Below are 27039 nucleotides of genomic sequence, written 5' to 3'. Positions count from 1 at the left end.
AGAGCACCCTTCCATCAAACCTGGTCAAAGGCTCCCTCAAAGTCTATAAAGATGGCCAGTTCGTACTTGGCCTTGGAGGTCTCCAGATGGAGTATCATTTCTGAGAGTGCATCCTCACAGGAGCAACCTTGTGTGAATGCATATTGTGAAGGAGAGATAAGTCTTTAAATATACTTACAATTTTTATGGCTATGAGTCATTCCAGAATTTTACCAAGGTTGGGTAAGAGAGCAATGGGGCAGAGGGATTGAGGTTCTGTCGGTGGATTGTTAGGCTTCAGGATGAGTCAGTGAAGAGCAACTTTCCAGGGCTCAGGGAAGAGATTCTGTAAGGCAGTGGTTAAAAAGGAGAAGTAGGTGCCTTGGTTTGAGTTTGAACACCCTTTGTATGAATGCATACTCTTTAAGATCCATGCCAGGTCATTTATTCAGTTTGATTCTGTTCATTGCTATCTCAAGTTCTTGGGGTGTCAAAGGTTCATTAGGTGAGGTTGATGTGTACAGTGAATTTCTTCTTCTGATATTTGCATGTTCAGATTGGTCTTCCATTGGATCGTCTGTGAGGAAAAGCTCATCAATTATGGCACTGATCGAATCGTGCCATGCTACGGTTTCCCGTTCGCAAAGCCATACTGAGCCAAAGACATCCGGAGTATATGTCTTCCCCCTGGAGATTTTATAAAGGAGTCCTTAACCAATGGGGACTAGGGACTCCTTTATAGAATTTCCCAAGTTTTTGACGAAGTCCATCCAGGTTTGTCCTTTCCTGTTTGCACCTGCTTTTGGAAAGGTGTTCTTTTTAGTGAGGTAGATGGCATGCAGTTGTTCAACATCTCAAGGGGGGGGGGGCAATTTCTGTGTCACTGGTACTCTTTACGCGCTCTGTGTGCCTCTTTCCTCAGTGCAGTTATTTTGGCATTCCACCAGGCACAAGTTTTAGGTTTTACGGTCTTTTTCTTTGTCGAATGATATGCAGCTAATTGGAGTGAGCTCTGGTTCTGGTCAGTCAGATCTGCTGCACTCTTATTGGAGAGTGAGGGTAGGTCCAGAAGATCTCTCTGTATGGAAGAATCAAAGGCTGCCCATTCAACGGCCTTAGAACCTGACAAACCCAGTGGGGACAATATGAGGCACTTGGTTAGGTGTGTGTGTATGCTGATGTGGAAACGTATTACTCTATGATCTCTTAGGGTCCAGTCCGGAATGATGGTCCAGCCCAAATCAGGTTTCTGTGGTCATTGGTAGTGGCTGTGATGTTGATGTTGAATTTCCCTGTAGCGCTGCAGTAGGTGGTGTATTGACTTTGTTTGTTGTGAATGGTTAGGTTCCAAATGGAGATCAGGCCTCAAGCAGAAGACCTCTGGAGTCCAGAACTGGCTAGTGCCAGAGAGTGGATTTGGCATTTACATCTGAGGTTTTCATGCAGTGGTTTTCAACCTTTTTTTTTTAATAACGGCACCCCTAAGTAATTTATTTTATTTTGCAGTACCCCTACTCAATTTTCTACATCCCTACTCAGTTAAAAAATATATATGTTATATGAGTTATTACAATAATATACAGTAAACCCCGCTATTCGCGGTATCTGTATTCGTGGTCGCTGATTTGATATAAAATGAAACCTAAAAAAATGTGAATTTTAAAGCGCGGTGTGAACACTTTCTGCCATAAAAAAAACATGGGCATGGCTAAAATTATCTTTCCCAGTCAAAACAGTGCTCAGTGGGAGGGGGGAGAGGGGTGACAAAATTGCGAGCTTGGATGTGTCTTGCTAATCCTTGTTCAGTATGTGTTATGCGCTTGTCATGGAAGGTTTCGTCGTTTGCTTTTAATTTTTATGCTTATAAATTGAATAAATTTATCAATTTATAAATTGATATGCTTACAAAAGTGATAAATCTACTGTTTTGCAGTGTAAAAGAGACTTTTTCGAGTGTGTTAAAGGAAGAAAGTGACTTTATTGTGGACAAGTTCTTTCTAACCTGTACAAAAATATGGCTATGAATAACAAGGGAAATGTGAAAATATCAAAGAAGGTGATGACATTAGCGAATAAAATTGAGTTATTAGACAAAATTTCTATTGGTGAAAGTGTCTCCTCAGTGGCAAAACATTATAAAATCAATGAGCCAATGGTACGATCAATCAAAAAATTGGAAGAAAAAATCCACCGTAGTGAAAACGCGCTAATTGCTTCAAAAATTTGCTCTGTAACTCGTGATGTTAAATTAGAAAAAATGGAAAGGGCTTTAAATCTGTGGATAGAAGACCGAACTCAAAATAAAATTCCGTTAAGTTCACTCATCATTCGTGAAAAGGCAAAACTCCTTTATCAACACTTTAGCGAAACTGGTGATAGCACTGGTGGGATAAGTTTTTTAGCAAGCAAAGGCGCTGTTTTAAAATATTTGTTTGAAAATTTCTAATAAATATTACATTTAATATTAAATTCTTTCTTATTTTCATTTCGATGCCATATGCTTGCATTTCACTACGTACTGTTTATGTACATAGTCATATTATGAAGGTACAGGGCTTTCCAATAGTAACGCTCGATTTTTGTAACGCAATAAAACAAATTGTGAGAGTGATAGTGATCTATTTTTATTTTTATTATGAAGTATATGTGTTAACATTATGTTTTAAAAATTATATCAGATAAATGTCCGCCGCGGCTTTGTCTGGTTTGGTTAATCCTGGATACCCAATTGGTGATGACGTTATCGCATAAAAGTGGCTCAATTTCAGCAATAACGCGCCTAATGTTGGCCTTTAAGGCGGCAACTGTCCGTGGTTTGTTAGCATAGACTTTGGATTTTAGAAAGCCCCAGAGAAAAAAATCCAGTGGCGTTAGGTCGCAGGATCTGGGCGGCCAATTAACGTCACCATTTCGCGATATAATGGAACCTTCAAATTTCTCATGCAATAGTGTTACTGTATCACGTGCCGTATGGCACGTAGCACCGTCTTGCTGAAACCAAATGTTTGTTAGATCGATTCCATCCACTGCAGGCCAAAAAAAATCTCTTATCATAGCCCTGTATCGCTCACCGTTGACCGTAAGTGCCACTTCTTCTTCGTTTTCGAAAAAATACGGACCGATTATTCCGTCGGACCAAAGTGTACACCATACCGTAACTTTTTCGGAATGTAGTGGGACCTCATGAATCTCCCGTGGGTTTTCGTCGCTCCAAATTCGGCAATTTTGCTTGTTAACAAAGCCACTTAACCAGAAATGAGCCTCGTCACTAAACATTATTTTTCGCCCAAAATCAGGATCGACCTCCAACTGCTCTAGCGCCCAGTCAGCGAATGCACGCCGCTGCGCATGATCGTTGGGCTTTAGTTGTTGGGTTAATTGCACTTTATAAGGGTGAAGCCCTAAGTCCTTATGCAGGATTCGCTAAGTTGTTGTCGAAGACCGGCCAAGTTCTTGAGCCCGACGCGGAATGGACTGTTGCGGATTCTCACGCACACTTTCCCGGACTGCAGCAATATTTTCAACGGATCTTGCGTTTCGCTGACGTACAGGCACTTTCAGATTTGCCACAGACCCAGTTGCTTCGAATTTGTTTATTAAACAGCGAATTGTGGATTCTGAAGGACGTTCATCAACACCATAAACTGCACGGAGTGCACGAAACGTTTGACGAATAGAACATTGGTTTTGATAATAATTTTTTACAATTTCGACTCGTTGCTCAGTCGTGTAACGCTCCATAATAAAATGCAGAGACTAACTGAATATGGCTACCAAAGATACCACCTGTGTGACTGTCGACTTCGTCATGCGCTGTTGCCAAACATCGAGCGTTACTATTGGAAAACCCTTTACATATAATACATACATAGACAAAATTTTAGAATAGTTTTTCCTTATATATTTCATACTTTGGAACGGAACCCCTTTATTACTATAGGAGCCATAACTTAGTATTCGCGTTTTCGGTATTTGCGGAATTTCTCAGGAATGTAACCCCCGCGAATAGCGGGGGTTTACTGTAATTATAAAAATTACATTTCATAATACAAATTATATATACAGGGTGCAGAGAAACTCTACTGACAAACTTGAACAGGTGATAGAGGGTACCAAACAAAATATTTTTTGTCAAGTAAACATAGGTTGTAAATGAGTTGTTATAGTAGCAGAAGCTATTAAAGGGTTGTAAAAATCAGAACAACACATTCAGTAATTTAATGTCGTTTAATGCATACAAATCATTTGCCGTTGCACACAAAATAGAAATAACAAATCCATAATATAGTGCTCAAATGTGCGACTACCATCAACGTTAACGTATGCATGCATTGAGAGGTCCTCGGAGTGGTGCGTATCTGCCGCTAATAGCATAAAAGTGTAATGTCATATTATGATCAGTATAGGTACAGATATGGAGTGTTTCACTGTTGCAGAAATGGCAGATATCCATTTAATGTACGGCGCAGCAAATGGAAACGGAAGAGAGGCTTGCAGGATTTATCAAGAACGCTTCCCAGACAGAAAGTCTGGGAAGCGTTCTTGTGGTTGCCTCACCACACAACATTTGCTACGATACACCAAAGATTGCGGGACAGTGGCTCTTTCGTTGTGAAAATGCATAATACTGGATGTCAACACACTGCTAGGACACCTCAGTTTGAGGAACAGGTTTCGCAGATCTTCACTAATACTCCTCCTACCAGCACAAGAGCTGTTGCACACCGATTGGATGTGCAGCATCGTTTGGTGTGGGATGCGGTGCATGAAGCCGGACTACATCCTTTCCGATGCCAGAAAGTGCATGCACTAGAACCTGCTGACTTTGCCCACAGTATCGAGTTCTTCCACTGGTTTTTACAGGAAACCAACGTGCAGCCTGATTTTTCCAATAATGTGCTTTACACTGATGAGGCATGTTTTGCCCAAGAGGGATTGTTCAACAGCCGCAACAGTCATGTGTGGGCAGAGAATAATCCCCATGCAATGGTTGAACATGGCTACCAACACAGGTTTAGTGTCAATGTATGGGCTGGCATTGTGGGAAACGTTTTATTTGGACCATACATGTTGCCTGCACGTTTAGATGGATGACTCTATTTGCATTTTCTAGAGCACACACTTCCAGAGTTGTTGGAGGATGTTCCTCTGATTGTCCAAGCACAAATGTGGTTCCAACATGATGGCGCACCACCACATTTTGACAGATGTGTACGCGCACACTTACATACAACCTTTCCAGGCAGATGGATTGGTTGAGGTGGACCTGTAGCCTGGCCAGCAAGGTTGCTTGATCTGACTTGTTTGGACTTTTTCTTTTGGGGATACATGAAGACTATTGGGTATGAAACGCCAGTTGACACAGTGGAGGAACTTATAGGCACAGATTGTTGCAGCAAGTGCAGAGATACAAGACAATCCTAGGAACTTCCAACGCCTACAACATTCAGTGATGCGTCGGTGTGAGTTATGCATTGAACATCACGGTCACCAGTTCGAGCACTTCTTATGAATTGTTTTTTCTATTTTGTGTGCAACAGCAAATGGTTTGTATACATTAAATTACTGAATGTGTTATTCTGATTTTTATAACCCTTTAATAACTTCTGCTGTTATAACGACTCATTTACGAACTATGTTTACTTGACAAAAAATGTTTCTTTTGGTACCATCTATCACCTGTTCAAGTTTGTCGGTAGAGTTTCTCTGCACCCTGTATACAGTATATAATAATTTTATTCTTTATATAGAGGTACTAAGTAAACATCAATTATAGATCATCACAAAATTAAAAAGATACTGTACACCTTTTTTATAATGAAACAAGCATATAAATTTAAAAAAAATAATAAGTTTAAGTAACTTAAACCCAAATTATATGGCACCCCTGGAATGTTGTTGTGGCACCCTGGTTGAAAACCACTGCCCTAAGGAGTCCAGTGCAAGATCTAGGTATTTGGGTGATGCCTCAATGTCATGGGATGGCGCGGACAGTATAAAGAGATGAGATAAAATGAAAGTGAGGCATATGTTACCCGAATACAGGTTGCATACTTTGTGCACAGGCCATGGATCACTAAGATATTCTGCTCTTTATTCATAACTACAATGCAGGTGTTTGTATCATCCAGGGTGGGTTGGGTGACCCGATGGTGGATAGAGAAGCCCATAATCTTTGAAGTGTTTCTCACCTGAGGTCTTGAAACATTCAGTTCCTGTATAGAGATGATGTCTATAGAGTTATCCTCTGCTGCATGTCTAACTTCATCTGCTACTGCCCTAGACTGGTGTCCATTGATGTGCATGACCGTTAACATGTAATAGAGGTGTAGTGATGTCTGCAGGACACAAGAGAAGTTGAAGGCTGAGGGCTGAAGGTTCTATTTATGGGATTGCGAAACTGGAAGGAGACTGTTTGGTGTTTATTTATCAGTGGTCCTTAGTCTTGCTTGGTCTAAAGCTCGTCGATATTTTGGACACACACTGTCCCTCACAGAATGGCTGTGTTCCCTTTTCCTCCTTTTGCAGTTAGCACAACTAGGAACCTCATCCTTACTGGGGCATTCAGCGTGGACATGGCCACTGTGAGCACAGTGTCTGCATGTGGGAGATTTGTTAGAGCAGTACCGGGCAGTTTGTCCAAACCCTGGGCAGAGGAAGCACTTGGTCACCACTGTGAATGGTCTGAAGCGGTGTGGACTGCACCAGAGATAGATCCGTTCCAAAGACATGACTGTCTTGAAGAGAGTCAGGGTGAGTGTGATTACCTGATGTGAAGCAGAGGTCGCTTTAGTGATAAATCTAATAGCAATTTGCTTTTTAACTTCTTCAAAAGAGACAGTGTCCCATGAGATTCTTGTGGAATAGTTCATCCAGGAATTCCTCATTAGTAGTATTTTTTTGGACATCATATATTAAGGTGGAGGGATTAGTCTGCCTTGATGGGTTTGCTGTTACTCCTGCATTTTGAAGAAATGGGGCAATGTATATAGATTCCAGATTGTGCTTGGAAGCCATTTCAAGTTAAACTCCCCTATTTCAGATTGCTCCTAATGCCTTGACTTTAACCGTCTTGAAATCATTTTTAAGCTTATTTTGCACCAATTCCTTGACATCCCCACTGGTCTTGAGATCGGATTCATCCGTTGCTCTCAATAAGAGGATGTTCTGTTCCTTCTGGAGGTTAGGCTGAGCCAGGAGGATGGGGAGATGATAGAAAGGGGAGGACCATCCCCACTGACATTGGCATATGTTCTAGGAACTGGTTTATGAGGTCTCTCAGCTTGCTGATACTCTGCTCTGAAGGTCTTTGGCATAGCAGGCAGGTATTTAGAGATGTATCCAATACCTTCTCTAGGACACTAGTACGAGATTTGAACTCCTCATTGGCAGTCTTAAACCTTTTATTATCAATGAAGAGAGCAGTGGTAATTGTCCCACAACTCCTGGATGTAGTTTGCAGCAGATCTGGTGAATGAGGCTGACAGTTTGAATAAATCCAAAGGTCAACTGGATTACCTGTGTGAGGAGGAAGCATATAATTTGTATTTTCTTATCTACTTTTTTTTTTTTTTCTACAGCTAGTGCAGCAAAAGCCTGTGGCTTCCTTGTACTATATGGTGAATACTATTGCTATTATAGAAATTTAAGTGTAATGTTAGCAAGTATCTTCTTTCACCTTCCCAAACTTCAACCCATCTGCAGTTCTAAGTACTATACCTTTCTTGCTTGGGGTTTTCATTAAAAAAAAAAAAAAAAAAAAAAAAATCTAGAAAAAACTATCTCACATATTGTGGATATGTCTTGACACATTGATCAGATCTTCACAATGCCTACTTTCCCACCAGTTAGATCCAAAAAAGGTGTTAAAACCCAGGTCTAGGTAGTGGCATACACTTTAAATAAAAAACAATATACAGGCATACCTCGGTTAACGTTACCTCTGATAACGAAGCTTCGGTATAACGAAGTCGGCAATTTCAAGCCCCATTTAACATAAAAAAAATATTCCAGTTTAATCACCTGAAATCTAAACAAACTGAAGAAATTACGGAAACCTTTGGGGCTTCTCGTGGTTGGTTCGAGAAATTTAAAAAACGGGCCAGGATTCATAGTGTAAAATCAACAGGAGAAGCTGCGAATAAGTTTCAGAAAAACTAAAGGAAATAATTGAACGTCAAAATTTTCCAAATTTGGTGTTCAATCTTGACGAAAGCGGTTTGTTCTGGAAACGGCTACCAACAAAAAGTTTCATTTCTATTGAAGAAAAATCAGCTGCTGGGTTCACAGCAGCCAAAGACCGTTTAACGTTGTTCTTTGGATCAAATGCCTCTGGCGATTATAAATTAAAATTGTTATTAGTTTACTATTCAGAAAATCCGAGGGCGTTAAAAGGTAACATGAAAATAAATTTACCTGTAATATGGAAAGCAAATAGAAAAGTGTGGGTTACCAAGGAGTTATTTACTGATTGGTTTGTTAACCACTTTTGTCCTGAAGTAAAACGGTATTGTCAAAAAAAAACAACTTTGAAGAAAAAGCTCTTTTGTTGTTAGACAATGCTCCTGGACATCCTACTGATCTTAAAACGTTGGACACATGCATTCCTGTCAAAGTTGTGTTTCTTCCAGCAAACACAACTTCCCTGATTCAACCATTGGATCAGGGAGTAATAGCATCATTTAAAGCTTATTATCTGCGTCGAACATTAAGCAGTTTAACTGAACTAGAGGATAAAGAGGAAATGACAGTTAAAACTTTTTGGAAAAACTAAACCATTAAAAACAATTGAAAATATTGATAGTTCTTGGAAAGAAGTCACTAAGAAATGCTTAAATGGAGTTTGGCGCAAAATATGGCCAGAAATTATACCAGAAGATGAAAATAACATCCAAGATATTAGAAATGAAGTTATCCAGATGGCTCAATCACTAGGTTTCGAAAATGTCGATGAAGAGGATGTTAGAAATTTATTGAATGCAGAAGATGATGGTTTTTCAGTGGAAGATTTAGAAAACCTTGTTAGCAACGAAGACAAAGATAATGAAGACGAAGTTAAAGAAGTTCCTGCCGAAAAAGTGTTAACAAAAGATTTAAAAAGGTGCTTAAATGACATTGAAAACGTTTCAAATTTTTTTAGTGAAAATGATCCTGATTTAGGAAGAAGTGTTATTGTTAAGCGATCAGTGTTAAATGCAATAACTCCGTATAGGCAATTGCTAAATGAAAGAGAAAAAAAGCATAAACAATCAACTTTAGACTCGTATTTTAAAATGTGATTTCACTTTGTATGTAAGTTGACTGTTTATTTAATAAAACTTTTCTTTGTTCGAAAAAAAAGCTTTTCATTTTCTTTACGTAGGAACGTATCCCTATTCTGGCCATAGTATTTTTACCTCTGAAAACGAAGTTTCGCTTAACGAAGTAATTTCGTGGAACGCATCCTATTCGTTATTCGAGGTATGCCTGTACTTCTATTGGATCAGTATATTGCCATTTATTTAAAGTAACGAAATACCAAGGCAACTCATGGCAAAGTGCATTTGGAATATGAGATCTCTTCACTAAATAGCAAACCTGATTGGGGTGTATAAGGCCTTGAATGGTTTGAGCAAGCTCAGTGCTGTTGGGACTCTTCCTCTTGCTCAGAAATGTAACTTGAAGGTCATATATCCAATATTATATAGCCAAATTCTAAAGTTACCTTAGCATTAGTTGAGGCATATGATGCAATAAAGCAAGCTTACTTTATAGAGTCAGCCGAAAAAAAAAAATAATAAATAAAAAAATAAAATAAAAGCCTTCCCATTTCACTCATCTGGTCACTCCAAATGTTTGTCTAGTTCAGCCTTAAATTTATTTAAGCTATGAACTTCCACAACAACAGATAGAAGTCTGTTCCACCAATCAACTACCCACTGACTAAGGCAAACTTCCGCTCATCTATTCTACAGCTGTCTTTAGAATCTATGTCCCCTCAAATTGTCCTACAATTTGAATCTATGTCCCCTCAGGTTCTTAATCGGAGCAAGCGGACGTATCCCATTAGCATTGAGCCTGCTCATACCATTCAAGGCCTCGTACACCTCAATCAGATCACCTCATAGGTGCCTATCTCCAGATGCTGCAACTTGCAGAAATTAAGCCTTTCTTCATAAGCACACCCCTTTGTTCCTCTCACCAATCTTGTTGCCCTTCTCTGAACTCGTTCTAGCAACTCTATATCCTTCCTAAAATGAGGTCTCTAGACCTGTGTACAGTACTCAATGTGGCCTGACCATTGCCTTATACAAAGGTATAATCACCTCCTTGTCTCTGCTAGCAAAATACCTATATATCATTGACAAAACTCCATGACCTGCTCTGGCAGCCCATTTTCGCTGCTCAGAGAACTTCGTATCCGACTGCACAATTACCCCCAGGTCTTTTTCATTCCCCACCTCCCTAAGTGTAGTTCCACACAGTTGGTACATTTCTTTTGGGTTACTGCTACCCATATGCAGTACTTTGCATTTGTCAATATTAAACTTCAGTTGCCACTTCTCAGCCCATCTACCTAACTTTTCTAGATCCTGTCGCAGTAGCATTCTGTCTTTACTATCATTAACAACCCTGTGAACCTTTGTATCATCTGCAAACTTGGACATTAAGCCTGATATATACCCTCATCGATATCATTAATAAGTACACAAAACACTTCTTCTTTGAGTAGATATTTGTCCAGTTAACAGAATTAATGTGTAAACCTCAGATTTTTCTTTAACATCATCTGGATGTTATTTGTTCTTCCTGATTGCTTTCCATTTGATAACTGATGATAGTTAACCTAAATCCCCCCTCCCCCCCATTTTCAAAGGCATTCTTAGGTCTGTTTGCTTCAGATTGCATTCTTAACCTTCACATTTTCAGTGCCACTCCACATTTCCTTCTTAATCCATAGTATGCACAGAGACAGTACAAGCACAATTTTTTTGTGTGAGAGGGTAAAATTAACAGCAAAATCCCAATAAAAATATAAATTAATAAGTAATGCTAATAAAAGAAGAGTTTTATTTGTATAATATTTGTATGCTGTTGACTGAATTTTGGATATTGCTACTACTGATTGGTGACTAGTTCGAATAGATTTGGCTATAAAAAAATATATTTGGGATCAGATCATGGCTATTTTAATGATTGGATAATTATTTAGGTTTCTGACAGTATTATTATTATTACTGTTATTATTATTATTATTATTATTATTATTATTATTATTACCCTCCAATTCACCAATAAACTATAAATGCAGTTTTTGGTTGGATGCATGTTTGGTCTGACTGGCTCACTGATTGCACTAGAACCTTTATACAGCTATTCCACCACCAGATTATTCCTGGTTATTCTTGCTATTTAGACATTTTTCTGAATGATAAATTATAACTTTTATGTGAAATTTAAATAACATTTTCAACTCAAACTATAATATAATGTTTATTACAGGTTGATGGTGATTCATTAACTGGAATTTGCTTTGTTGGTTTTGTTAGTCCTGGCATGAGAGCTGGATTTCTTTTAGCTCCCATTGCAGTAGCATTGTTAGCTGGTGGCTTTTTTCTCATCAAAGGTAATAAATATTTTCTTTATTATTAATATTATTTAAGATATATTAAAAATATTTCAAATTTTCTTATTTCTAATGGGCAGAGGTCATACTTATGATATTAAAATAAACAAAGGAATGGAATTCTTTCAGAATTCCCTTCTGAAAGAATTCCCTCCAAGTTTAAATTAAATTAAAATTTTATTTAAATTCTGTTAGTAGCTCTGTATTTATGCCTTCTATGTAAACATATCATAATCTTCCCAACTCACAGTAGAAAGAAAGACTTCTGGCCCCCGGGTCCATAATTTTCCAGATTTGTTTCTAAAGACATACAGCTATGAGTATATTAAATACTCGTAGCACAAGCTGATTTTAACACTTAACACGTTCGCTGCCGGTCATCAGTCAGCATGCTATCGTCAATAGCGCGGCACAGAAGGCGGAGACTGTCGCCAGAAGCCGACTGTGTTTCCATAACCAAAAAGCTTGAAAATTGGTAATAAGGGATTGTTCGGTATACCATATCAATATTTAAGTGTCGTATAAGCAGTTTCCAAAAGATTTTGAGATTCACGCGCCAGCGCGTGATAGGCACTGGAGGTCAAATTTGGCTTTAAATGCCGCATCACGCGCTGGCGCGTGACATAAAAACATAATAATATAGTTTGTAAATAATAAAACAAAAAACATGGTAACATTAAGAAATACGTTTTATTTCATACCGAACCAATACAGATTATAAATACTGTGTGTCAGAATGTTACTTATGTATAATTTTCGCACAATCTAAGCAATAGCCGGGTGATCCTTCACAAACACTGCAGATATAGATTGTATCCTTAAGTTTCCCTTCGGAATAGCAACGTTTGCATTGCTTCCTCAATATCTTTCCACCTTTTCTTTCTTCCCGTGGTTTGAGCACATGTTCCAGTTCAGGTACATGATGCACAGTATGAGGGAGATCAGATGGCTGTTTTAATAAAGATCTGATCACTGATAAACGGAAGTCATAAAGTTGCACCTTGTTATGTGAATATTTATTATAGATATGGTGTGCATTTATCATTATTAGTTGCAAAATATGCATAAATATTTTTGTAGGCCACCTAATGGTTTTCCTTTCGCAAGGATAATAGGCAAGCATTTGATCTTGCTTGTCAATGCCTGACATAAACCTATTATACTCAATTATAGGCAATGGTTTTGATTTCAGTTCGCCTCGTTTGTTCTGCATTTCCACCATATCATTTTGGTATTCTGTAGATATGTAACTGACATCTCTTCTATCCTTCCACTTAGCAATCATTACACCACGGGCACACCTTGATAAAGTTTCTCCTTTCTTCAGTTTTTTTTCTCGAACCTCTTTCGGAAATGTTTTCCTATTACTTCTGATTGTCCCAGTACAATGTGTTTGTCTGTCAGCGAGACACTTAGCGAGTTCATAGCTATTGTAATAATTGTCCATAAATATGCTATGCCCGACATCTAACATCCCATCAAGTAAGTTCATGACGACTTTTTGTGCATGTCCTTTTCCACCAGAATCATCCAACATACCGGTATACACTTGAAATTTGATAACCATGCCAGTAGGCGTTGTGATCATATACAACTTGATGCCGTACTTATGGCGTTTATTTTGAATGTACTGTCGAAAAACAAGCCTTCCACGCCACAATATCATAGACTCATCTAAGCTAATCTCACGTCCTGGATAATATATTTCCGACATTCGTTCATTGAACAGATTCACCATTTTCCGAATTTTATATAGGCGATCCCGTGGACATACCTCTTTCTTTTCTGGATTTTTTGCAAAATGCAAGGCCCGCAGTAATAATAAAAAACGATTCCTGCTCATGTTGTCTGCGAATACATGTAATCCGAACAGCTTATCTGTTTTCCAATAATCTTGTATGCGGTTCAGTCGAATGGTTCCCATATGTAAAATTAATCCTAAAAATACCAGCATTTATCTCTAGTGGTGTCCTTCCATGCATTTATTCGAGAATGTTCTTTATTTTCTCTGGGAAGAAGTATTTCATGAGCATAAACATTTGTTTGTGTAATTATTTCATCCAAGATATTGTCGGTTAATAAATGACGAAAGTAATCTATTGGATTCTCACCTGGCACGGGTTGCAGCAAAGACTCGGATTTTGTGAAACGAAACTGTTTCATCGATGTTACGTCATTTTCCCACACGACGTTTTCCAACTTACAGGGATCCTGCAGTGAAAGTGTAGCCTCTTCCACAATACCTTCTTCATCTACACTTTCCGAATCCGAAGTGTCCTTTGGAGGGATAAAATCTTCATCGTCGTAACTGACGTCACTGGAATATACGTCAGATAAATCCTCCAATATTTCTGCAATTTCTTCATCTGTAAGGGATTTTTTATGGTGCACTTTCCTTCTTTTCGGGCCCGACTGGCCTGCTAAACTGTCATCTGCACAACTCATATTACAAGGCTTTTCCTCACGTCACGTAACAAAATATTCAACACCACATACAACTACATATAGTTTAAACCCTTTACTTGACGCCAAAACAAATATAAACAGCAGAAACACAATGCCAACTGAAGTTGACAACTTCATACAAAAGTCTAGTGAATCCCGCGCCCGCGCGTGATTGGCTACTGGGTAATGATGCCACATCCCGCGCCAGCGCATGATCGGCTCTTCAATACTGCTGCGACATCACGCGCTGGTGCGTGATCGGCAGCGAATGTGTTAATTGGATCAGATTGGCAACAAGGTGGCTGATGACTCACTTTGTTGTGACTGTCATCAGAAATCAATCCCTACTACAATTCTCAAGTACAACCCCTAGACCTCTCTAATCCTCTCAAACAGGAGAAAAAAGAATATTTCAGCACATATTATCCAATACTTTCAAAATTAATGGAACCAATCAACTAAGGGCAGTGTAACAAAACACTTTATTCCAAATGTAATACTCACCTATCCTAACACACTAAAATACTCACCTATCCTAAACCTCCCCCATTGTTCTAACCACGGCTCTATGCCACATATATAATCACTGGCCATGGATCACTCAACTCTAAACTTGCAGCACATGGGCTTATAGAAAATGCACTCTGCAATTACAGTATGCCTGAGGACTGGGAACTTGAGTCCTTTACATTTATCATTGTTACCATCGTTTTAGATGCAAGATGCTTCAAGCACTAGGTTCTCTTCCTTGCGGTGAAGAATTCTTTTTCATAACAACAAATACCACTCCAAGGAACTTTCAGCATTTTCCCAAGCTACATTTTCATACAGAAGAACAAACCGCAGAAGAATTTACCTTCCTTAACCATGCAAAACCACAAGTGGAAAGACACATCATTCTGCTGACTTAACACCATGTGAAGACATTGCTGATGCCCTGGTTACTGTATCCTTGACCATTTCACCTGTATACTGTAAAGTGGGGCAGGAACAAATTGGAACTCTGCTTTGCAGGGCACTCTAGCCCTGTAATATTTCTACTTTCACTGTATCTGGGTGGGCTTTCCAACCCAGGGAGATCAAACTCTTTAGTCCTTCTCTCCTGCTGGAGGATGCATTCTCTCCTTATCTACCTAGTTCTTACCTGCTTTAACTCCCACTCTTTTACTATCACCCTGAGTCACTTTCTCTCTCTCTCTCTCTCTCTCTCTTCTTGGTCTTTGTCCAGGAAGCTCGGGTGATCCTGGCGTAGACTAGCCACCAGAGAAAATGGACTGCCTGGCTCACCTCCCAGTGGTGATGAGCAATGTAGAGTCCCACTAGGGGGTGCTGTGGCCAAGTAAACAGAAACACAACACATAACACACAGGGCTGCCGCTACCCTATGTGCCGCCAATAAACAAAATAAAATTTTCCACTCCAAAATATTTGGATTAAAAAATAAAATAAGCCGTAAATAAAATAGCATTCATTTATTAAAAGAGAAAATAATTACAAAATATTTCACATATAATATAATGAAACAACAAGCAAAAATAACGAAATCATTCTGAAATTCTGGAAATAAACTTTGAATTCTAAATCACAGTAATCATATTCTATCACAATAATAAAATAAAAGGAAAATTATAATTTTTTAAAAAATTATACAAATTTATGTTTCCTTGCTTTAAGAAATGCAAATTTATTAATTATTTCATTTATGTTTATTTTTTCCAAAAGGTCATTTTCTATTGAAATCATTGCCAAATTAGAAAGTCGTTGTTCAGATAATTTTTGATTAATTTTAATTTTGAAAAACTCAGTTCACCTCAGGCAGCTGAAACTGGTAAAGTTAGAAAAATTCTTAGTGCAACTGATACATTTGGAAAAAGTATCTGTAAAATCGTTTTTAAAAATATATTGTAACAATTCAAACCGAGTAATACAGTATTATCTTTAAGGATAGCGAAGAAGAATTTCTTCATACAGCTTAAGTAAGGGTAGTGAAGAAGAATTTAAGGTGCATTAAATATGAATTATTTGCTTTGGTCACTGTGTTTGGTTTTTTTTCTAACATGCTGTTTGCTCATTCTCATAATCCAGAATCTGGAAACTACCGACATCAGTTGCCCAATTACAATCAGAATTTATGAAGATAACAATTATAGAACAATTTTATCAAGTAGGGAATTTGTTTACAGTGTTGAGTGCACCTTCACATGGTTCTTTGTGTGTGCCATATTTGGGAAACCACATCTACATGTACAGACCTACAGGTCTGTGCAGGGCAATATCTGTCATCGCTCAAATTTACACAGAGACTCAAATTTTCTTCCGGGCTAGATTCAGCACTACATACACTCGCTTCAGTTTGACTGTACAAACTTGGCCTTTGGAGGCAAGCCGGAGCGTCTGTAGGTACCCTAATGCATAGGAAATTGGTAGTATTAACGGCAAATTTGGATCCACTAAAACTGCAAATAACAGAGCTTATATCACCAAACCAGCCTCCATGCTAATTATTCAGCCACAGAACTCGGCCAACATTCGCATTCACATAATTATAACACTCAAACAGATTCTACAATAATATTAACAGAACTGAATTCCAGTTATAAACTCTTATTAATACACGAAGCTTTAGCCATTGAATGATTTTCCGACCGAACCTCGCAGGATAACATGTAAAATTTCCGGCGTGTGCCAACCATGCACCACGGGAGCTAGAGTTAACCTTTATAACACTCAGAATTCTTTCCCGATTAAATGAACCAACTAATGACAGAACTGCAAAAGTCCAACGTTAGGACTCTTGGTTCTTCTCATTCTTAGTTTCATAATCGTTAATTTTTATGTATGACGATCCAAGCGGAAAAGAGTGCACTTTTTCCCCCTCGGAATTTTTTTTAATATTTTTTAATTTCTCATTTTAATTTCTTCATTATATTTTAACCATAGGGATTAGGAGGTAAGTTTCGTGATATTTATAAGCAATGCTAAAAAACTGAAATCGTATAGAGAATCGAAGCTATAAGCATATGCTAACAAATAAGTTGCACATGGTAACACAAAAAATACTTACCCTGAGAAAAAATTAAAATACAGTATATAGTATGGTCAGTCCTCATATAACACGTGTTTACACTACACCAATTCTATTGTACACGATTTATAAATAGCGGAATGATGTTGTATATAACATAAACCGAATTCCTTGTGCACAATTCGCCTTTGTGTTTACAAGAAATGGCAGTTGAACTCAGGGAATCACCCAAACTGAAAGAACAGAAGTTTTTGAAAATGTATTCATGTTTTTCAAACGATTGAAGATTTCAGTGAAGTGGAAACACTTTTCACCATAATAACATAAAAACCCACAATTGCAGCTATCGGTATTATCACAAATGCAATTAGATCGAGTTTACTACCCATTTATAACAGATTCTACCAGCAGGAATGCAACTGGAAATTGTTTTTATTGTTTTATGGTAGTGATCTCTAAAATGTGTTTTGGTAAAATGTGAGCTAGCGTGAGGGGATAATAGCGTGTTTCTGTCTTTAGTGCTTTGTTTATTCAGTTGCTACACGTTTTGTTTATGTGCATCAAGCGTGCCTCCTCATTTTTGTCCTTTTTATACTGAAATTGTGTTTTATTCCTTAAAAATGAGTAAAATACTTGAGAAAAGTGTGAAAATGAAGTTTTTTGGTGAAGATACTACAGCTTCAGAGAGAAAAAGAAAAGCGGTACCTATAGACTGTCAAAAATTCTTACTGGGGAAAACTTGTAGCAGCCTCATACAAGTGTTTATGGCCAAAATCATACCGGCCTCCAGCCCACCGGGATTTCACCGCTAAGACCAGTCCGCCTCTGTTGATAAAGGGAAAAAAAAATGAAATAATGAAATGCTTTGAGCAAAATGAAAGAATATGTGATATTGCATATATCGCTAAATAGAAAATTTCGCTATAAAGAAGTTCGTTAATTAAACAGAGGTCCTACTTGTATATGTCAAAAGGTTTTTTTGGTGCCCTCTTGAACTGCCATCCGTAAGCCCTACCTCGCCTACCAACTTGCGGCGGCCCTGATAACACAACTCTAACATAAACTACACACTACATTCAATTCTGGCTTTTACAGAGCACTGTATTTCTTTACTAGAGTACTTATGGCGCAGAGGTGGGAAACCACCAGCAGTGCCTTACTCCAAACACTATGCCACTATGATGTTCTGATAAATCAGATACAATTGATATATCATCTAGCCCCAACCATGCAGAGTATAAACAGAAATTTATTTATTTAGAAAAACAAAACCTTTTAAGATTGTGGTTATGAGTTTTTGCAAGAACCTAAAATGGGTAAGCTCTTTGGATAATATCCGTTTGCATGTTTCTTTCTTTTTTTTTTTTTTTTTGTCTTTTTTTTTTAATTCTTCAGCTGATTAGATGGAGATCCTTGGCAAATCTGAAGTGGGCATAAGTGAGAAATTTTTCTTGTTATTCTTCAGCAGATTAATCTGTAGTTCCTATTTTTTTAAAATTGTATATGAATAGCCGTAACTTTATGCATAAACACTTCCAAAATTCACCGTGAGTGTTGTAATATGGTCACTTCATCATTTTTAAACCTCTATGATGTTTGTGATCTGTGTCTCTGATTTCATTTCTGATTATTCTTTAATTGTTGCTGCAGGGCCGATGCTAGGGGTGTGCAAGTCAGGCACTTGCCACAGGTGCCACCTAAAATAGATGTCGTGGCATTAATAAAATATGTTTTACATTTAACATTCAATATCAAATTTCTGCTTTCTCTCTACTCCAAATACAAAATATCTTTTCTTATTTATTTTACTGTTAGGTTTTCACTATTTACAATTATACAAATATACCACAGTGATAGGTACAGTAATCCATAATCGCTTAATGACGTTGAGTGTGGATATATAGGAAATACATACTGGTGCACTGTTAGTCGGATCATAAATTCTGGTAATCACCCTTGTAATGCTGAGTGTAGGCATTGATTATTCAATCAAAAGTGTAGGTATGAAGGCTTAAAATTTAATTACTTTAAACATTCACACCTCACCCTCTTGCATTTAAAGACAATTATTTAAGAAAGAAATATAGCTAGGGAAGGACATTACGTGGTTGTTTTCGATTAAGGTTACTATAATTAATGCCACATGAAATTAATAATATGGTTTATTAAACTAATTGCCTAAATCTCTATATGTATAAGGTGATCTTTTAGGCGTCTTACAATACCCATCATCAGACCATGTGTTGGGGGGCCAAAAAATAATCCAGATATCCACTAGAGGAGTGGCCCACATACACTCCCCCCCATACCCCCAGAATCAGCCTGCACACCAACCCTAAAATCTGTTTCTTAGTGAAATTAAAAAATACTTTCATAAAATTCATGAATATGTTACATATTACTAATCCCAACAAGAAAAGGTGTTTACGTATTGTAACAGTACTTGTTTTTACTCCTTTACCCTCTTCCCATGCTGTTTTGAGATCCGTTGATGAGGATCTTCTGTTTCAGACACAGAGACAGACTAGAAATCTGCCCTGCGCTACAGGAGATATTCATGAACATCCATTTGATTTGTTCTGTTTAGACTGCCAGTTTCTCATAATTTTTTTAAAAAACCTGCCACTGTTGACTGGTTACTGTGAATCCTTTTAGATTTTTTCATGCATAGAATGTCCCTCTGCATTCAAAGCAGCAGCAACACTTTTCCTACTTGGTGTTAATTGGAAAACTTAGCTATTGCAATAGCAGAGAATACTGAGTGCTGGCATATGCACTGTATTTATACTGCTGCTAGGGTGATGCAATCATGTATAGCTGTAGAAGAATAAGAGAAAAAAAGGGAAATTTACCTCAATATGATATGTAGAACACTTTGTATGTTACTCTCCAGAAATTAAAACGAATATAACATTAACACAAAATGATTACAGTAAAAAATAGAAAAATAATAACAAAAAGAGTAGCATATGGAAGTATTCTATGTATCATATTGAAGTAAATTTCTCTTATTCTTCTACAAATATTGAAATCAACCTAGAATGTATTGAGCATAGCTCTGGTTTATAGTATCAAAATCATGTATAGTGTGTGGCATCATCTAAGAGAGCTTGCTAGAGGTGGATGATGTAATTTTATGCTGGTCTGATTTGCACTGATTCACAATAGTACCGGTCACTAATACAAGGCCATGAATATTTATTTTTGCAATTTTTTTATAAATTGAAAGTTTTTAAAAATGTCAAACAAAATTTATCGCCATTGCACTGTACTACGTAACATGCACTGTTCACTTGATGAAGAACAATCTATGATAATCACAGATGAGAACCTCACCCACAATCTTAGCCAATCTGCAATTAGTGTGTTCGTATAATAGCCAGTCAGAGACAAGAAAGCTTCCCACCCTCAAAGTATCCACTCATGGATGCGGTGAAGCATTTATTTTGTTGTTGTTTACACCATTTACACATGTTGGAAATTTATTACACTAACGTTTTTTATTAATTGTGCTTTTAGTGATAGCCATGTGCAGTTTTTACCAATCTACTAGACAGTGTGTTAAATAATTAATAAAGTTTTTAATTTAATAGAATAAAGAGATGTCTGGTAAAAAGTTCAATGAATCCTAGTGCAAATGAAAGTGAAAAAAGCACATCAATCTATCACATTGGAAGACAAGATGGAGGTTATTTGGGTGATGGTAGCTGGTGAAAGCTGCTCTAATGCGTGTAGGCCTATGAATATGTCTCCATCGACTATTACTACAATTATGAAGAATGCTGATAAAATAAAACAATCGATACAAAGTGCTACCAGAGTAAGTGTTACACCAGAAGTAAGCATTTTTAAAAAAATGGAGCAATTGATGACACTTTGGGTCAGTGATTTGAACCAAAAAAACATTTACTTGACCCAAGCTGTAATAACTGAAAAGACTAAGTCGATTTTTGAAAACTTAAAGAAGAAAGAAGGTCAGTGCAATGAAATATTTTTGGCTAGCAAGGGCTAGTTAATGAGATTTTAAAGCAAAACCAAATGCAGAAGTGCAAAAATTACCAGCAAGTGCAGATGCTGAGGCGGTTGCCACATTCCCTGCAGAGTTTCAGGCCGTAGTAGAGGAGGGTGGTTATCCTACAGATCTTATCTTCAATGCTGATGAAATGGGCAACTTTATTGGAAAAAGTTGCCCTCAAGAACCTTCATTGTCCATGAAAAAAATTGACTCCTGAGCTTATAGCATCAAAAGACAGGCTGACACTTTTGTTGGGAGCAAATGTGTCAGGCAATTTAAAATTGGAGCCAGTGTGGTATTATACCACGCTGAAACACCACATGTTATGAAAGGCTTAAACAAAGCCATGTTACCTATGTACTGGAAGTCAAACAAGAAGTCTTAGGTGACACAGGATGCCTTCTTGGATTGGTACTCCTACTGTTCTCAAATTCTGCAATGTTGTGAGGAGCTGATTAATGCCAAAAGTAGTCACAGACTAGCAACTTTAGTTGAGCAACTATTTACATAAGTTCCTTAGATGGAACACACTGCTTTATGTGAGAGTGCATGCACATGCAATTTTCCTGTTGTTGAAACTAAAAATATGTAATGCACTCTATTCTTGAGGGAACAAAAGTTGCTTCTGTACAAAATGGGACATATACGCGTTCAAATATATTCACATGCACTATGAGGAAATAATGGCTTGCTGTATATATCTAGTGGTGTTTTAATCAAGAAGTACCTGGTGTAAAAACAATTTATTTTGTTAATGGAAAGAGAACAGCACGGTGTGTATACACAGTGATGCTCAAAAGAATTGCATCACTTGCAAAATTCACCAACTTTCTTTGAAATTTGGCAATAGAGGTAGCCCTCGATTTATGCCACGGTTAGGTTCCTTTGGGGGACAGGTGCAAATGGAATCGACACAAATGGAAACTTCATATAATGGAGTCAATGGGAAATTACAGGGTTAGGTTCTCGGCATCAAAAATTTACCCACCCTTTTCAACACTGGAGTATTTAAAGCTCAGAAATAAACTTTTTTAATTAAAAAAAAAAAGTGTTTTATTTTTAACCTACATAAATATAATACATATATAATGAATAAAAAATAAATTAATACTAGTATGTAGTATACATAAAACATTTTGACAGTGGTGTAATGCTAAAGTTTTAGTTGGCTTTTGAAGGCCCTGGTTGAGGATCATCTGTTCAACCAACTAAATTAAACTATCCTCACATATATATTCTAGGACACCCACACTTATACTGTAAATATCAAAATTCTAAGTGGATGTTATAATTAAAGTGGGGCCATCTTGTTTCAAGATGATGGATTATATCAAAATGCTCCACCACCATAGCATTCCTTGTACCTACTTCATATATATTGTGAAATTGGTATGGCAAAAAAGAAACAAATAGCAAGCACATCCTCAATAAACATCATAAAACCATGATTATGTGTCATTTCTTTGCATGGCTCTGGCTCCAATCCCTGGTTTCAAGAATTGCATATCATACCTTAAAAGACAGATTTGTGTGTCCATATGATTAGACATTTTTTCTCATGCGGGCAGGTGCTAAAGTACTAAGGTTCATTTTGGCTCAAAATTACTGCTAACAAGGTAATATGAAGTGATTGTGCACTGAGACATGTAAGACTTTTTTTTTTTTTTTTTTTTCAACCATGAAAAGACTCCTTAGGAGTCTCTTTCATGGTTGAAAATGAAATTTAATCTTTCTTAGCCCCATTCTTTAGTGAATATGGGAGCCATTTTTGCAAGCTCCTAAGTATACTTTTTCATTACTCAAAAATTATTTGTAATTGTTAACTATTTGTTTCAAATTAATAGTGCAATTATTATTTGCATTTATATGATCAAGTAGGTGAAATTGCTTCTTACTTTGTTCAGTATTCATTTCATCAATATGTTCTCTGATAGTCTTTTTTATAATTCCACAGGAATATGATTAATTAAATAATTAATCATTTTATTACATTTCTAAACTATAAATTTATAAAAATATTAACACGTTTTTATAACATAACTATAAAACATAATAAATAATGTAATTTTATAAAGTAGTACATAGAGTCAGTCCTCGTATAACATGTGTTTACACTACACGAATTCGATCATACACGATTTATAAATGGGGGAACGATATCTTATATAACACGAACCGAATTCGCTTATGCGTGATTCGCCTTTGTGTTTACAAGAAATGGCAGTCGAACGCAGAATCACCCCAACCGAACGCAACACGATAGCAATGAAAAGAAGATTCTGAAAATGTATTTATGTTTTTTATATCAGTGAAGGGGAAACACATTTCACCATAATAACATAAAAACCCACACAATTCCAGCTATCGGTTTATCGCAAATGCAATTAGATCGAGTTTACTACCAGTTTATAACAGATTCCACTAGCAGAAATGCAACTGGAAATTGTTTTTATTGTTTTATGGTAGTAACCCCCAGAAATGTGCTTTAGTAAAATGTGAGGTGTTAATAGTGTATCTCTGCCTTTATGGTGTTGTTTATTCAGTTGCTACACGTACGCAGCTTTGTTTATGTGTATCAAGCGTGCCTCCTCATTTTGTAATTGTGCTTTATTCCCTAAAAATTAGTAAAATACTTAAAAGGTGTGAAAAGGAAGTGTCCTGGTGAAGACACTGCAGATTCAGAGAGAAAAAGAAAAGCAATATCGATAAACAGAGGCAGACTGGGTCAAAAATTCTTACCCGGGAAAATTTATAGTGGCCTCATACTATGGTTTATGGCCAAAATCAAACCGGCCTCCGGCCCACTGGGGTTTCCCCGGTAAGGCTTATGGCTAGTCCGCCTCTGTCGATAGAGAATAAATATGAAATTGTGAAAAGCTTTGAGCGAAATGAAAGACCATGTGATATTGCATGTGCTACAGACCTAAATGAGGCAATTCCGAGAATTACAAAGAATGCAGAGAAAATAAAAACAACTTTCATAGCAGGAACAACTCAAAGTGTAATTAAAATCCATTTGATTAAGACACAAAGAATTGGAAGAGATGGAACGGCTGTCATCTGTTTGGATAGAAAATCAAACAAAAAACAAGTTTTCTTATGATAGAAGCAAAAGCATTAGCAATATTTTATTACATAATAGTCGTAATAAAATAAGTAAGTATTTTATTACGATTATTTATTGTGTTTGGTAATGTTTTGGTTACAAATGTGTGTTCATTCTTGGGTGGTCGGCACCTAACCCTATTTTTCCCATAGGGCCTGTTGTTTATATTGCACGATTTTGCATTACACGAGTGTTTCTAGGAACACAACTATCGTGCTATACGAGGACTGACTGTACTGGGAAATTTTGGTGTTATTATTGTACTTACCCATTTCTTATTTTACTGTGGTATTTTTAATTTAAATTCTTCCAAGTCTCCTCAGTTCATCAGACATCCATTTAGGTCTAAACCTTGAATGATATCTCTTAGTTGATATATAAAACTTAGTAGCTTCTAGGATTACTGCCCAGAACACATCCCATTTAGAATTTGCACTTATTAAGATCAGTTAATCCCACTGAAAAGAATTTAAAAACTGTTAAGACCATTGTAGTCACCTTTATGAAAACAAAATCCTTTTCCCTTTTCTCTTAACAGTACTTATATCTTTAAGTAAATCCCACATCAATATATTATGATCGGTGGCACATAGAGGTTCCTTTATCTGGAGATTTTTAATCCATGAAGTGTTGCAGTTTATGATCAGATCGAGTATTGCTTTCTTTTGTTGCCTCTCTAATATGCTGGTGTAGAAAACAGTCATTTAATAAATCCACAAAGTTCTGTTGCTGTGAATGACCAATCCACAAGTTCCAGTTGGTATTTGGAAAGTTAAAATTTGCCATTATAAAGTATTCTGATTTACTGGCCATTTCTATTTGTCTCTATAATTGTTAATTATACTTGTCACATTTATTTGGCCTATAACATACTCCTGCTCTCGTTGTTTTCTTGGAGCTTATGTCACACTAAAATGACTCAACATTACACTGGCTACCCATGTCAACTGGGTGCAGTGCCTTTGATTCTTTGTGCATCTTAAACAAAAGCATAACTCCTCCCCCTTCTATCCCTATTATCATGGGATTTCTTGCCATGCACCTCTATCCTTGCAGGGCAGAACTTCTCCTGGCTGTGGGTCCCCTTATTTCATACTTCGAGATCCTCCTCCTCTTTCTCTTTACCTGTATCCCACCAAGCAAAGGGTCCACCCCCATCTGTAATGTACAATGACACATACAATGACAATAACTGTCTTTTGCTCATCTCCTTTTGGCAAAGGACAGAGCAGTTATCACTGTGATTGCTCCTCCCTGTTAACTCAGAGACCACTCATACAACATATAGTATCACCATATAGAACCCTTCACCACACACACTCTGTCTGGCTCTGCAGGGTTAGTACCACCAAGAGATATGTGTGGAGTTGAAGGGAACTTCCTGTCACCTCAGCTATTACACAGTACACACAGTGTCCTAACTACCCTATCAAAAGGCTGTACATATGATTGAGTTGTTGCTCTGAATTTGTAGGGAATGATTTTTTGTAGTGTTCGGGAACTCTATTCAGATGCAGCTTAATTTGAAATGAACCCACAACTCTAATGTGTTAGGGATAAATTTTGAACTTTGAAATTAATATGGAATCTGTGTGTTTGTGCCATGGTTTTCTGATTCTGTGCTTAAAGACTTTTATTGTCTGATAATATTAAGGATTCCTTGTGCTGTGATGTAATAACTAGATCATAAGTATAGCATAGCTTAATTTTCAGCACTCACTTCATAGTAATCCTCTTGGTTTCATGAAACTTATAACAGGTACATTGTGGTTATGAAACTTTTAAATTCCGATTAGTAGCTATTCGCAACTTAGTGTAGTTATAAATTTTAAAATTATGAGCTTTAAAAACGTGTTAAAATTTGCTTAAGAAAGGAAAGTGCACATTCCATTCTATAGTTATCTTATTAAATTCATGTATTAAAAATTAAAACGAGATAACGTTTTTAAAGCTCACATGTTTCTAAAGCTCGTAATTTTTAAATTCTTTAAAATTCATACTTTTATCGTATGTTAGACACCATGTGTCTAATAGAAACCTTGATAGGTGTACTAGAATTTGTGTGCTTGTGGTTGTATATGTTGCAATTATCTGGGTTAAGAGGCAAGTCTCTCAACACTAACAACGTAACCCAACATTAATAGTACATGTACATCAGTACACTGATTGGCTTTTGTCCAGTATGATATCTACACATCTTATGTGGCGGGATTACTATAGTTTTGGCCAGGACCACCTTAAATAACACACACACACACACACGCACGCACGCACGCACGCGCGCGCGCACACACACACACGTATAATATAGGTGCCTCCGTAGCCAGGTGGGAAGGAGCAGCAGTGCGTAGCACATGCTTCTTGATTAGACCAGGGTTCGAACCTGTCACCACCAAATACGGAGGATGCAGAAAATTCAAGAGAATGGCCACCGCATATTCCCGGAGCAATATGGCCTTAGTTGCTAATGCTCCTAAGAGCCAAATAACAACAAACACGTATAATATCTTATGTAGAGTGGCACCTGACCATAAGTTTAACTCTGAACTGTGATGAATACAGAACTCTGTAAAAGGCCAGAAATGTGTGTGGTGTTATGTTTGTGCTGTGTGTGATGTTGTTTTGTTTAGTTTTTTTCTGGCCACTTAATCACAAGGAAGGCAATCACACGGAAAGCCTCTACATCCGTTTACACCACGGGGAGGTAGGCCACAACTAAGCATGAAACTTGGTGGACCTCAAGCACTAAAATCATTGTCCGTCCTTAAGGGTGAAATCCCACACCCACTGGGGGTAGTGCTATACCAATGGATACTAGCAATAAATCCTGTACTCTGAGTGACCCAAACCAAGAGCACCAGAAA

The 27039-nt window shown here is 37.3% G+C and overlaps 1 protein-coding gene across 1 annotated transcript in view; it reads left to right on the top strand.

Annotated features, from left to right (window-relative positions):
* smo (smoothened, frizzled class receptor) overlaps positions 1 to 27039 on the top strand; it is a 289675-nt gene that overhangs the window by 92599 nt on the left and 170037 nt on the right. The window contains exon 6 of the mRNA XM_090376231.1: positions 11461 to 11584. Within this exon, the coding sequence (XP_090232357.1) occupies positions 11461 to 11584 (124 nt within the window). The remainder of the gene's footprint in view (positions 1 to 11460; positions 11585 to 27039) is intronic.

The sequence above is a fragment of the Mastigoproctus giganteus genome, chromosome 6, assembly GCF_048544385.1.
Source record: "Mastigoproctus giganteus isolate SK-2022 chromosome 6, ASM4854438v1, whole genome shotgun sequence".
NCBI lineage: Eukaryota > Metazoa > Arthropoda > Arachnida > Uropygi > Thelyphonidae > Mastigoproctus > Mastigoproctus giganteus.
This window is presented reverse-complemented; position numbering and strand designations above follow the sequence as displayed.